The sequence below is a fragment of the Bufo bufo genome, chromosome 3, assembly GCF_905171765.1.
Source record: "Bufo bufo chromosome 3, aBufBuf1.1, whole genome shotgun sequence".
In the NCBI taxonomy this organism is placed as follows: domain Eukaryota; kingdom Metazoa; phylum Chordata; class Amphibia; order Anura; family Bufonidae; genus Bufo; species Bufo bufo.
The window spans coordinates 257,387,220-257,402,053 of NC_053391.1; the positions used below are offsets into that span (position 1 = coordinate 257,387,220).

The 14,834-nt window shown below is 41.5% G+C and overlaps 1 protein-coding gene across 1 annotated transcript in view; it reads right to left on the reverse strand.

Annotated features, from left to right (window-relative positions):
- Positions 1–2,372: 2,372 nt before the first annotated feature.
- USP49 (ubiquitin specific peptidase 49) overlaps positions 2,373–14,834 on the reverse strand; it is a 112,027-nt gene continuing 99,565 nt past the window's right edge. Inside the window, exons 5-6 of the mRNA XM_040424112.1 lie at positions 3,605–3,807; positions 2,373–3,494 (exon numbers count right to left, since the gene is read on the reverse strand). Of these exons, the coding sequence (XP_040280046.1) occupies positions 3,274–3,494; positions 3,605–3,807 (424 nt within the window). The 3' untranslated portion in view covers positions 2,373–3,273. The remainder of the gene's footprint in view (positions 3,495–3,604; positions 3,808–14,834) is intronic.

Genomic DNA, 14,834 nt, shown 5'->3' on the forward strand with positions numbered 1-14,834 from the left:
GAGACTCGGTTCAGAGCAGCGCGGTTCCAAAACCCTTCATATTGTTTTCAGATAATACCAGAATGACAGCAATATGTTCAGGACATGGGAAGATATCACTGATAGAAATCGGGATGCTGTGAATGAGGTTGAAGGCGAAAATAAGAGCAGATTTTACCCGCGATTATTCTGGAGTGTTGCTTGGAGTTCAGCTTTCAAAGAAGACCAGTTGCATGTTTCTAACTGCTACCGTTCAGCAAATTTCACCATCTAAAGCAGCACTCCCCCTTCCACTCAGGGCTGTGCTCCTCCTCCCAGTGCTCTCCCCTCATGTTTATAACAGAGAGGAGACGGCCTGCACATGACAAAGCTGTGAGAAGAGGGCTGCAGAATAGAAAAGTAGCATGCACTTCTGGGAATTATTATCAGGTAAAACTGAAAATGGTTACATTTTAAAGCACAAAAGCATTTATATAGCAGGGTGCACTATACCATTAGGGTATAAAAAATAAAAAAAAATAATGAAATGGCAGTTGCACTTTAAAGTGTACCAACAGTTAAAAATGTAAAAAACAAAACAAAACAAAAAAAAACATTGCCGTACTCTACAAGTTTTAACATCACACTGTAGATCAGGGATCAGCAACCTTCGGCACTCCATCTATTCTGAAACTACAACTCCCAGAATCCTCCTTTCACTTCCATGGGAGTTACAAGAACAGCCAAGAAAGTTTGCATCCTGGGAGTGGTGGTTTTACAGCAGCTGGAGTGCCGAAGGTTGCAGATCCCTGCTGTAGATAATTAGAAAAGTAATCTACCTTTCTGAGCTCCAGCAGCACAGATACACGTGATGGATACTCCTGCTAATGACAGTAAGGGCTTGTTTACACAGCTGATATTTCACTCTGATTTTTCTGCATATTCATTGGTTCATGCACACTACCATAAGTATTTTGAAGTCTGCAAAATACGAATGATGTCCGTGTTGCATCCGTTTTTGTTTGTTTTAGGACCCAATGGATCTGTGGTCTGCTTTTTATAGACATGTATAGGACATGTTCTATCGTTTTGTGCAACTGACATATGGATGCAGAAAGCACAGGTACGATCCGTGTGCTTTCCACATCCGTATGTCCATTCTACAAAAGATAGAACAGGTCTTATTCTTTGCTGCAAAAAGCAGACCATAGCCCTATTGGTCCCCAAAAAAAAAAATAATAAAAAAAAATATAATGATGAAACATGGATGTCATCTGCTATTTGTGGACAAAATGTGTGAGAACCTTCTTAGCAAAGCTGTAACTGGCCGTTGCTAAGAAGAGTCAGTCTTCAGTTGTACCAAAGAGGCTTCCAACCAACCTCCTGTCACTACCCCCCATCCCTGATCACCGCCCATCAGACTTGTTACACACAGGCCTCTTTAGAACTCAGTAGGACTCTGAAGACAGACTCTCCTCAGCTACAGCTTTGCCAAGAAGACTCAAACTGGATGAACAGATGTCTTTTTTCGACCTTATAAACTGTTACTATGTTACTCTTTACACCCTGTTTTCTATTACAAATAACGGCTTTCCCTAATAAAGTATAACATCCCTGTCCCTACACAATATTAAAAATAAACTGAAATGACATTAACACTTTTAAAGTTCTCTCTCACCCCCAATGCTGGATTCACAGCAAAACCGTACAATACTGCTCTATTTTGTCCACTATACTGCTGCTTCTGTGGGTGCGGTGTGTGAAAGACATCACTAAAAATTAGAAACAGAGGCAAATGAGAAACGGAGCCTGCAGAAGAGAAGACTGGTGAAAAATGCCACATACAACTTGTATAAAGCCCAAATATAGTGTTATTCCTCATGTACACACATACGGTCACATGCAGTAGACTTGATGCAGAAACTTCAGCAACTGTCCCACTCATCTGAATATTTACAAAAATCCATGCACTTGTGGCCAAAACACCCAAATTACATGAATGGAATTTTCAGTCACACAAATTTGTGCAACAAATCTACAGTATGCGAGTATACACTTAGGCTACCTTTCACATCTGTGTTTTTACTGGATCAATCAGGGGTTTAGCAAAAACGCATCTGGTATATAATACAACTATCTGCATCCGTTCAGAACGGATCCAGTTGTATTATATCCCAAATGAACAAGACAGATCCGGCACTAAATCCATTGTAAGTCAATGGGCGCCAGATCAGTTTTTCTTCATGTCCGAAGAAACTGATCCGTCACCATTGACTTACATTGTATTTCATGACAGATCCGTCTTCATTAGTATCCCATGACGCACTTGACAATGAATGGAGACAAACTAGACTGTTTTCCTCTGCTTTTGAGATCCTATGACGGATCTCAATAGCGGAAAGGAAATCGCTGATGTGAAAGTAGCCTTACGCTCAAATGCTGTTGTGTACAGCTTGGATAGCTGTGATGCTGGAGATCAGAAAGGAGGACTCTGCGAATCATCTACACTCAAAAATTAAAGCTTACAGGGATTACTGTGGGTGTACTTTAAAGCTATTGGAGACCATTCATGATCATGTGCTTATGCATCAAAGTCACCAAACTTACATTCTCAATTTCAGAATTTTACGTCTAATTTGCGTTTTTCAGATAAGATCAGTGTACATTTTATTTTGCTAATCTAATTTAAAATTGAGATGGGACACTACTTTAAAATCTTGAGACAGACATACCGGTGTAAAAAAAAAAAAAGTTTAAAAATAAAAATGGCCTCATAATGCCGACATGGACTACACACCTTTTTGCCATGATGAAACAAACCCTTCCTTTTGTAGTCATACACTTTTGCTGAAAACAAACCAGATTTAACAGATCATTCAGGTTCCAGCTTTGGAAGAATCAACCTCCCACTGAATAACAGAAGACACACTGGATGCGATTTACGATGTCATTGAAAAGTGAATGTACTATCTTTTGCACTGATGACTGAAGCTGCACTCCCTCTTCTGCATCTTCTACAGATGAAGTAATCGAAAACAAGGCATAACCACGTTTAATGCTAGATCTTGGTATTAAACTAGGTCAATGAATATCTGGAAAGATGTACTTCCCTTACACAGACACACATAGGAGATCCCGTGCCATTTGCTGGGTTCCTATTATAAGGGCAGATTGGTCACATTGCCAGTCTTCTGTTGCTACTCTGACAAAATGAATAAAAAACAAACACAGCTAAGAATCAGTCTAAAGAATTAAAAAAATCCCATCGGCCAAAAAATCCCCAAAACAAATGGAAATGTGCCAGTGCTAGTGGTGTCAGGGTACAGTTATCCGCCTGCCAGGCTCCTGGGGACTGGATGGAGCTTGAGGTGATAAGAGAAGATCAGGAATCCTTGGATCATTCTGTGTGTTGTTGCTTTGCACACCATTCTGTGGATTACTCCGTTGAGTGTAGAAAAGTATGTAGGCCTGTGTCCTGCACACTTCCTCGACAGAGCACATGTTCAGTTTGGAATCATTGCAATGAACCCAAAATCCTGGAAAGGAAAAAAAAATAATACATAAATATACACAAGACTTGCCTGGGAAAAAATAATATATATATATATATATATATATATATTTTTTTTTATTAAAAAGTGCTCACCGCCCTCTGTGTTGTAGCAGTATGCAGTGTAGTGTCCGGAACCAAACCCTTTACCATGATGCATTACTACTGCAGACAGGTCATACAGATATGTCCCTGGATCAGAGGGAGACAATGAACCCCTACAGTATGGTTCCATGTTCAACACTTGGTCAAAGAACACATGGACTCCAATTTTCTCACGGTGATTACGGCCAGACCACCTGTATAAAGGAGAATAAGTGTATACCATTACTGAACACATGAAGGACATTTAAAAAAACAAAAACATTAATACGCAAAATTACTGTGTGTCAGGCTGCACAATCCTTATTGATGGGAATTCTACAAATTAGAAGGGCTGCAGGAAAGGAAAAGGAAGACAGTATGTCTATCGGTTATATGGGGAGTATTCAAAGGGGTTATCCGGGAGTTTATATTAATGACCTATCCTCTGGACACTCACCGATCAGCTGTTAGAAGAGGCTGGCGCTCAATGAGCGCCGAGGGCTCTTCTTAGGCCATGTGACCTCACATCAGTCACATGGCCTAGTTGCAGCTAGGCCCCATTCAAGTGAATGGGGCTGAACTGCAATAAGGTTCAGACAGATTGTTTTTGTTTTTGGAGGAGAATTTTCCAGCAAAAACAAGAAGAGGATCGTGCAGAAGAGTGCAGAAGTAGTTACGATTTTGAACCCACTGATTACTAGTTGAATAAATTGAAGGAAAATCTATTTTAAGCTTCTTTCACACTAGCATTAGGTTTGTCAGGCAGGCTGTGCCAGCAGGAAAACAGCCTGCCGAATCCATACTAACGCTTTGCACTCGTGCTGCGGCCGCATCTCCCGCCTGTATAGTGAACGGGGCCTGGCTTCCAGCACACATGTGAAAGCATTAGTACAAACCTAATGTTGGTGTGAAAGAAGCCTTACACAAAAAAAAAGGAAACAACATCTGTGTGAACCTATCCTAAAAGTGCGTAAAAATTATGTCAGCATTTTTTTCAGGACACTGCCCAACCTGTCAAGAGGTCTTCCAGGTACCAGTACCAGAGGTCGCTGGGGAGCTCGTTGTGGTCGGCGCTGTGTCAGTATTTTTATAGCTTTTCTTTTAATCATCCAGCAGTGCATGTATTTGGATCTCGCACTGCCACTTATGTGTGCCATTATCAACCACCATCCCACACTTACCCCTTAGTCCAAACCCTGCATAATCTTGCCAGGTACTTTCTCCATAATTGTCCAGATTATTGTGGCCATCATTCTGTGCAGGTTGGTGTGTTTAAAAAAACAAACAAAAAAAAAAAAAAAACAACATATCGCTGTTTGGATAGTCCAATTTCTAGCCATTTTCATACTCTACAATCAACAGTGCCCTTCTAGCTTTTTTTTGCTAAAGTTGGAGGTTGAATATATCCTATAATGTGAACTGCTGAGTCCTAGGTGTTGTTAAAAAAAATGAAATAAAATAATTTAAATAAAAATTGGACTTCGACCACACTTTTGTCCAGTGAAAGACACCCAGCAATATTAAAGGGCATCTGTCAGCATATTTGTACCTGTGACACTGGCTGACCTGTTACATGTGCACTTGGCAGCTGAAGGCATCTGTGTTGGTCCCATGTTCATATGTGCCCGCATTGCTGAGAAAAATTATGTTTTAATATATGCAAATGAGCCTCTAGGAGCAACGGCAGTGTTGCTGTTACACCTAAAGGCTACGATTTCTCTGCAACTGCTACGCCCTCTGCACTTTGGTTGACAAGGTATGGTATAATGACGTTTTTCATTGCCGGGTCTTGTCAAAGTGCAGAGTGTGCAGCAATTGCAGAGGAACTGGAGCCTCTTGGTGTAACAGCAACACCCCTGTTGCTCCTAGAGGCTCATTTGCATATATTAAAATTTCATTTTTCTGAACAATGTGGTCAAATATGAAGCACACATGCAACAGGTCAGCCAGTTTCATAGGTAAAAATCTGCTGACAGATGCCCTTTGATACAAAATAATGTTCAACACTGATGACTTTACCCGTCCTACATCCCTACTGACTGCAAATATGCAATCCTGTCACAAAATTGTATTTTTATTTTTTTTTTGGAATTTAAATTTGTATTGTCTAAATTAATTTTTTTTTTTTTACTACACAGTTACCAAGTCTCTACCAGGGAACATGAGAAGTAATACATTTCTTACATGGATGACTATCTGATCCAACCAGTGGAGGCTAGACCACCATTGTGGGCCCACACCAAACAGACATGCTGACCATATAGCAACCTGACGACTCTGGGAGGTGTGCATTGCTCTGATACCCTCCTGGGAGGACCTTGAATGGGAGAAGGAGTAGTGTTGTAAGTATTCTTTCATTGCAGAAATTGTATTTCTTGGTTGTTGTATTTTTGGTAGTTGCACATGGGTATCCATAAATTTTGACTGTATTAATTTTCTTTGTTTAATGAAGGAGAGTGTGTTCTACTCCAGTGGAGGTCAATGAGGGACTACTTCAAGAAGGACTTCAATGAGCAACAATGTGGCTTCTCTGCCTCTTCCAGGCAGACATTGTTATTAAGCAGCCCTGGAATTCCTGCGACGGCCACTGGCAGTGAGGCAGTAAGTGTATACTTGTGGGGGCTACAATGCATCAGTGTACAAAACTTTAATAGTGCATTTCCAACATAGCATTTAGTATAGGGATTTAAAAATCAGAGAAGCTTCACAAATCACTGTTCTCGTAATAACAAAATTTTATTCTGTAGACCACAACTTGTATACCAAGATCTTTTAAATGTTTCATTGAACCAACGATTTCTGCATGGTTGTAAGCCCAAGATTGGATTGTGACTTTAGTGGCATGATTTTTTTTTTGCCCACCTTGGCTGGACATACCGTATGTAATATAATTGCATGCAATAGAAGATCTAGTTCTAAAATGGTCATTCATATCTTAAGGATGTGAACCAATTTGCTTATCAAAAGGTTTCATTCTCCCTCTATCTTCATTGTAAAAAAAAATCCCATATTAAACTGTAAATACAATAAAAATATACTTCAAAAACCTTCTGTCCAATAGGTAAATCCAACCATCTAGTCATTCACTTCCATACTTCTAATTGTTCACTTTTATCTTTGCATGCCGGGGGCTGCGCATGCGCAGTATGCTCCCATTCACTTCAATGGGGAGCCGGCTTGGTGGTGGCCGGACCGGAGTCCTCCAGCCACCACCCTGCGGGGCTCCGTTCTCGATATAGGTGCGGGTCCCAGCGGTGTTATCTGCACCTATAAGACAATGGGGGCATATCCCTTTAAAACTTTCCACTGTCATGTGGAGGTAGTCCAAAACATATCCGGGTGGGTGCGAGCTTCTTCATAAAATGCAGAATATGCTCCACAAGTAGTGTTTTAAGCGATCTTGTCTTTTCAAGTTCGGTGAACAAGGTTCGGGTTATCTAAGAATTTCATTATCGATTCTGCTACCACGGACAATAACTTATGGTCTCGTGGTAGCGGAATCCATAAAGAAATTCTTAGATAACCCGAACCTTGTATGCCAAACTTAAAAACACAAGATCGCTCATGCCTATCCACAAGTCATGCTAGCCAAAGTGAAACAAAAAATCACCATTGGGCTCTCTCACATGCATGTCTTCTCCTTCGAGCACAGAGTACCAAAATAACAAAAGTTGTATATAATATAGGTTGGCAGCATGATAGACGCAATTCAGAAAGTAATTCAACAAAAAGTTATTTGGTCAGTGAATTGCAGCTTGTCAGCAATGTCCAATAAACCATGTCCAACCCTTTATAGGCGAAGACCACAAAAATCAAAAATTTTTATTGTTTCCAAAAACAATTCTATTGCTCAATAGTGAAGGCCTACAGTATTTAAGACTGAAACTAAGAAAACTGAACAAATCATTGGACAACGGTAACAGCCTCTAGAGGGATATATATAAAAAAAAAAAGGAGGTAGACTGTCTTCAAATTTATTGAACCCTGGAGAAAGCCAACCTGGTTTAATATGAAACAAAGAAAATTACTAAAGAGACAGACAAGGTGGGTGTCAGTGACGAAGTACGTGAAACAAAATAGCCTGCAAGTCAATGTTTACAGGAACATTTGACACCCCCTGAAAAATAGGTCCCATAGAAACACAAACAAGCATCACAACCAGTAAACGGATCCGGTAATTTAGGGTAGGTTCACACTTGCAGCTCCAGCAGAGAACAGCCTGCCGGAGTTCACCAGACCTGGTCTAGCTGGATGCTGCCATTCACCACTGGACCCCATTGACTATAATAAGGTCTGGTGGGGATCTGGCCGCTCTCCGGCAGAAGTGCCAGTCTTCAGCAGGACAAAACCACTGCATGTGCAAAACTCATTATAGTCATGGGGGTACAGAGCTGAATGACGGGTGTGAATCTACCCTTACTCTAAAAATGGAGAAAATTGGAAGCAAATGGAGAAGTTATTAAATAGTATTTTACCAAATTCGTTAAGAATCCGTCAACATACAGTTATTTGTACGAGCTGGTTTTATAATAAAGGATACATTTCAAAGTGAACCATGACCACAGATTTAAATCTACCCTAATATAAATGTATCCATCCAACAGATATCCCTGTTATATCACTTTCCCCAAATACCTCCTTATTGTAAAGTTATTAGCTGACAACTGAACCCTGTGGCAAATCTGTCTTGATATTCAGTTGCTGTTGGATACATCCTGCATTGGAGCCTTGTAATGTAGGAAGTAGGAAGCGTAAAATGTAAGGAATGAGAGCTAGCCGATAAAAAAACTTTATAGTAAAAAGTTTATTACAATTATCTTTTGGTCCTGGTAAACAGGAGGGGAAAAAAAACCAATACCCAATTACTGCTAGGCATAGAGACGCCCTATAATAACCCAGTAACCATAACCAAATGTTCACTTAAAGGGAACCTGTCACCAGTTTTATGGTGTCCTAACTAAGGGCAACATAAATAAGTGACTGATTCTCTTAGCACAATGCTGGGTCACTTCCTTTAATTGACCCAGTCAATCTGCCAACATCTTGTATTGAAAAGCTCCAGCTGATAATGATGAGTCATGAATATTCATGAACTCCTGACTCTCCCCGCCCACCTGCTGCTGAGTGACAGTTTGTTTCCATATGAACCAGCAGCAGGTGGGCAGGAGTGGCTATAGCTCTGAATTAAATATACGCTGGACTCAATGACATCACGCCGGACTCCAATCAGCTCATTAGCATGCGGCATCTTTGTGTGTATATTATGAGGTAACCATCCGTCACACCAGTAAGTGAATACATCTAAGGTACTTTTTAGTAGTTAATGATTGTATATAATTAGTTAGATTATAATCAAATATCCACATGACAGGTTCCCTTTAAAGGGGTTGTCTCATCTCAGACAATGGGATCATATCGCTACATCGAGAACGGAGCTCCGAAAGTGGTGGAAGGTGCACTGAGCGTGCGCAGCCGCCCTCCATTCATTTTTACGGGGCCGAAGAGCGTTGGCCGGTAATGTGTGGTGTGCTCCCATTCACTTCTATGGGGAGGGCGCTCGATGGTGGCCAGAGCGGAGTCCTCCAGCCACCACTTTGCGGCTTTGTTTAGGACAGGGGTGCACAACCTTTTCTGGGCCACATTGTCAGACTAAAGGAATCCCAAGGGCCAAAAATAAAAGTTTAAGCGGTATTACCAACTGAAGTACTGTATTTATTATGATGTATGGTACATACAGTATATACTATAAATAGGGTTGTCCCGATACCGATACTAGTATCGGTATCGGGACCGATTCCGAGTTTTCTCGGCGGTACTCAGCCGCCGATACCCCGCCCCGATACATAAATAGAATACTATGGGCGTAACTATGGGCGGGGCCCGGTGCAGTCACTGTACTCTTACACCGGGCCCCGCCGCTCACCAAAGTATTTATAAACGTGAATCCTTATCCTGTTGTTAAGTTGAACTAACGCTGCGCTCTCCCATGTTCCCCTGTATCCCCCTGTATCTCCACAGCACTTACTTAAGCTTCCATAGCAGGCAGAGCAGACGGCAGCAGTAACGTCACTCACTGACGTAGAGCGCCTGCTCCGCCCACTTTATGAGTGAAGCAGGCGGAGCAGGCGCGCGACGTCAGTGAGTGACGTTACTGGTGCCGTCCGCTCTGCCTGCTATGGAAGCTTGTTCGTAAGTGCTGTGGGGATACAGGGGAACATGGGAGAGCGCAGCGTTAGTTCAACTTAACAACAGGATAAGGATTCACGTTTATAAATACTTCGGTGAGCGGCGGGGCCCGGTGTATTGGGGGACACTGTTATGAGGGGGATCTGTGGATGACATATAGCAGTGTCATCCACAGATCCCCCCCCATAACAGTTCCATTCACAGTTCCCCTATAACAGCACCATCCACAGATCCCCCACCAAATAACAATGCCATCCTCAGATCCCCCCACCCCATAACAATGCCATCCACAGATATCCCACCCCATAGCAGTACCATCCACAGATCCCCATAACAGTGCCATCCACAGATCCCCCATAACAGTGCCATCCACAGATCCCCCATAACAGTGCCATCCACAGATCCCCCATAACAGTGCCATCCACAGATCCCCATAACAGTGCCATCCACAGATCCCCCATAACAGCACCATCCACAGATCCCCATAACAGTGCCATCCACAGATCCCCCATAACAGTGCCATCCACAGATCCCCCATAACAGTGCCATCCACAGATCCCCATAACAGTGCCATCCACAGATCCCCATAACAGTGCCATCCACAGATCCCCATAACAGTGCCATCCACAGATCCCCCATAACAGCACCATCCACAGATCCCCATAACAGCGCCATCCACAGATCCCCCATAACAGTGCCATCCACAGATCCCCCATAACAGTGCCATCCACAGATCCCCCATAACAGTGCCATCCACAGATCCCCCATAACAGTGCCATCCACAGATCCCCCATAACAGTGCCATCCACAGATCCCCATAACAGTGCCATCCACAGATCCCCCATAACAGTGCCATCCACAGGTCCCCCATAACAGTGCCATCCACAGATCCCCCACATGACAGTGCGTCATCCACAGATCCCCCAAAACGGTCACATGACATTTAAAAAAAGTATCGGTATTCGGTATCGGTGACTACTTGAAAAAAAGTATCGGTACTTGTACTCGGTCCTAAAAAAGTGGTATCGGGACAACCCTAACTATAAATATCTGGTTACACCTCCAGGATTCCCATCTAATGAGAGAATACATGAAAAATGCATGTGAGCAGCCACAAGACATACACATACATGTCTGTCACGAGATGGTTGGGGGCCACACAGAAGAATATCAAGGGCTGCAGGTTGTGCACCCCTGGTTTAGGAGATAGGTGCAGGTCTCACCGCTATAAGACAACAGAGGCATATCCTAGCGATATGCCCCCGTTGTCTGAGATGAGACATCCCCTTTAATCTTAAAATGCATCTTTAATTAATATGCATTAAAAATGGGTGGAACTATTGACAAGATAAGGGTGCATTCACAGAAAGTGTCCATTTTGTGGACCACAAACAGCAAAACACGGGTCTGCGATACACTATCTTTTGCAGCGTGGCTGCATGGACTCGGGAACCCCAAAATTAAAATAATGGTTGCACTAGTTAACTTGCCTATTCAGCCGATGCTTACTGTCAATATGAAGAACACTAAAGGCAGGGCTGCTGAATCAGCTAGATTTCCCTAAACAACAGTGTGCATCCTCAGCTACCATTAACCACTTCACATCCGAGCCATTTCCCCTCTTCCTGACAGAGCCTAATTTTGCAAATCTGACACTTTATGTGGTAATAACTTTGGAACGCTTTTACTTATCCAGGCCATTCTGAGACCATTTTCTCGTGACACATTGTACTTCATGACAGTGGTAAATTTGTTTTTAAAATTCGCAATTTTCAAAATTTCTAATTCTCTGCTTTTAAAACAGAAAGTGATACCTCATAAAATATTTCACTACTTAAACATTCCCCATATGACTACTTTATGTTGCCATCATTTTGTAAATGTCATTTTATTTTTTTAAGACGTTACAAGGCTTAGAATTTTAGAAGCAATTTTTAACATTTTGTAAGAAAATTTCCAAAGACCACTTTTTAAGGACCAGTTCAGGTCTGAAGTCTCTTTGTGGGGCTTACATAATAGAAACCACCCAAAAATGACCCCATTGTAGAAACTACACCCCTCAAGTTACTCAAAACTGATTTTACAAACTTTGTTAACCCTTTAGGTGTTCCACAAGAATTAAAGGGGTATTCTCATCTTAATGATCACTGTTAAATCTGTTAGGCCCCTTTCACACGAGCGAGTATTACGCGCGGATGCGATGCGTGAGTTGAACGCATTGCACCCGCACTGAATCCCGACCCATTCATTTCTATGGGGCTGTTCACATGAGCCGTGATTTTCACGCATCACTTGTGCGTTGCGTGAAAATCGCAGCATGCTCTATATCTACGTTTTTCACGCAACGCAGGCCCCATAGAAGTGAATGGGGTTGCGTGAAAATCGCAAGCATCCGCAAGCAAGTGCGGATGCGGTGCGATTTTCACGCACGGTTGCTAGGAGACCATCGGGATGGAGACCCGATCGTTATTATTTCCCCTTATAACATGGTTATAAGGGAAAATAATAGCATTCTGAATACAGAATGCATAGTAAAATAGCGCTGGAGGGGTTAAAAAATAAATAATTTTTTTTTTTTTAACTCACCTTAATCCACTTGATAGCGCAGCCCGGCATCTCCTTCTGTCTTCATCTTAGCTGTGTGCAGGAACAGGACCTGTGGTGACGTCACTCCGGTCATCACATGATCCATCACTTGATCTTTTACCTTGGTGATGGATCATGTGATGGACCATGTGATGACCGGAGTGACGTCACCACAGGTCCTGTTCTTACAATCAGCAAAGAAGGAGACAAAAGAAGATGCCGGGCTGCGCGAGCAAGTGGAGTTAAATTATTTTTTATTTTATTTAACCCCTCCAGCCCTATTTTACTATGCATTCTGCATTCAGAATGCTATTTTCCCTTATAACCATGTTATAAGGGAAAATAATACAATCTACAGAACACTGATCCCAAGCCCGAACTTATGTGAAAAAGTTCGGGTTTGGGTATCAAACATGCGCGATTTTTCTCACAGCGAGTGCAAAACGCATTACAATGTTTTGCACTCGCGCGGAAAAATTGCGCGTGTTCCTGCAACGCACCCGCACATTTTACCGCAACGCCCGTGTGAAACCAGCCTTAATGATTTGACAGTGATCATTTTTCTAAATACATTTTATTACCCAATTCCCACCCTTTTTTTAGAAAATAAGTCCCCTCTTACCTGATGTTGTCTTTGGTCTCCCCTGGTTACGGCCACCTCTCCTGTCGAATCCCGCCGGGCCGCGCTTGCGCAGAATACTGGCCCGGCCGGGAGAAAATCTTCAGTCTTCTGCACAAGCGCGGCCCGGCCGGGAGAAGAATCCAGGAAGTGAACGTCACGCTCAAGGAAGGCAAGTATGAAAAGGGAAGATGAGAATACCCCTTTAAAGGAAAATGGAGATCAAATTTCTAAATTTTACTTTTTTGGCAGATTTTCCATTTTAATCAATTTTTTTCTTTAAACACATCGAGGGTTAACAGCCAAACAAAACTCAATATTTATTACCCTGATTCTGCTGTTTACAGAAACACCCCACATGTGGTCGTAAACTGATGTAAGGGCACACGGCAGGGCACAGAAGGAAAGGAGCGCCGTATTTTTTTTGGAAGGCAGATTTTGCTGAACTGGTTTTTAGAGGCCATGTCCCATTTGAAGCCCCCCTGATGCACCCTTACAGTAGAAACTCCGAAAAAATTACCCCATTTTGGAAACTAGGGGATAAGGTGCCAGTTTTATTGGTACTATTTTGGGGTACATATGATTTTTAATTGCTCTATATTACGTTTTTTGTGTGGCACTGTTTTTATTTTTTACAACATTCATCTGACAGGGTAGATCATGTGCTATTTTTATAGAGCAGGTTGTTACAGTTTTACATAATAAATCATTTTTGAAAAAAAATATTATGTTTGTGTGTCTCCATTTTCTGAACGCCATATTTTTTATTTTATTTTTCTGACGATAGTCTTGTGCAGGGGCTCGTTTTTTGAAGGAAGATTTGAAGTTTTTATTTATACAATTTTTGGGTACATATGATTTTTTGATCATTCATTATTACACTTTATGGGGCGAGGTGACCCAAAAAATTGGTTGTTTTAGCACAGTTTTTATTTATTTATTTTTACAGCGTTCACCTGAGGGGTTAAGTCATGTGATATTTTTATACAGCAGATCGTTACGGACGTGGCAATACCCAATATGTATACTTTTTCTTATTTATTTAACTTTTACACAATAATAGAATTTTTGAAACAAAAAGAAATTATGTTTTAGTGTCTCCATAGTCTGAGAGCCATAGCTTTTTTTTTTTTATTGTCTTAGTTACGGTCTCAATTTTTGCAGATTGAGGTGACGGTTTGATTGGTACTATTATGGGGGGCATAGGCCATTTTGATCGCTTGGTGTTAGGTGACAAAAAAATGGCTTTTTTGGCACTGCTTTTATTTTAGAATTTTTACGGTGTTCACCTGAGGGGTTAGTTCATGTGATATTTTTTATCACATGAGAGCTATATAATTTATTTTATCTTGAGCGATTTTCTTATGATGGGGCTAATTTTTTGCGGGATAAGGTGACCATTTTGTGGGACATGCGCTTTTTGATCACTTGATGTTGCACTTTACTATACATGAATGCTTATTATTATTATTATTATTATTATTATTAAATATAATAAAATATACATTTTACGATTAAGTGGACATTTAGTTGTAGTCACAGGGTTGTTAGAGGGTTTCTTTGCTTAGAGGCAAAAGTAGTTTATAGCACAACCCTTTTAAAGCAAGGTGCACACTTGGGGTGGTGTGAGGCATACAGTGGCAGTTCAGCCTTTATTTTTGCTGGAGTCTCCAATAGAGGCTCCTTCCAAAAGCTCTGCCGCAGATCGATACAAGACTGACACACTCCTTGTCTAAAAACTGAAACAATCACAAGTCACTAGCCTTGTTTCCAGGTAAAAGTTGTAAAATGGGATCATTTAAAACAAACCAGATGCAAACCGATGCAATCTTTGCATTAGTTTTTGGAATG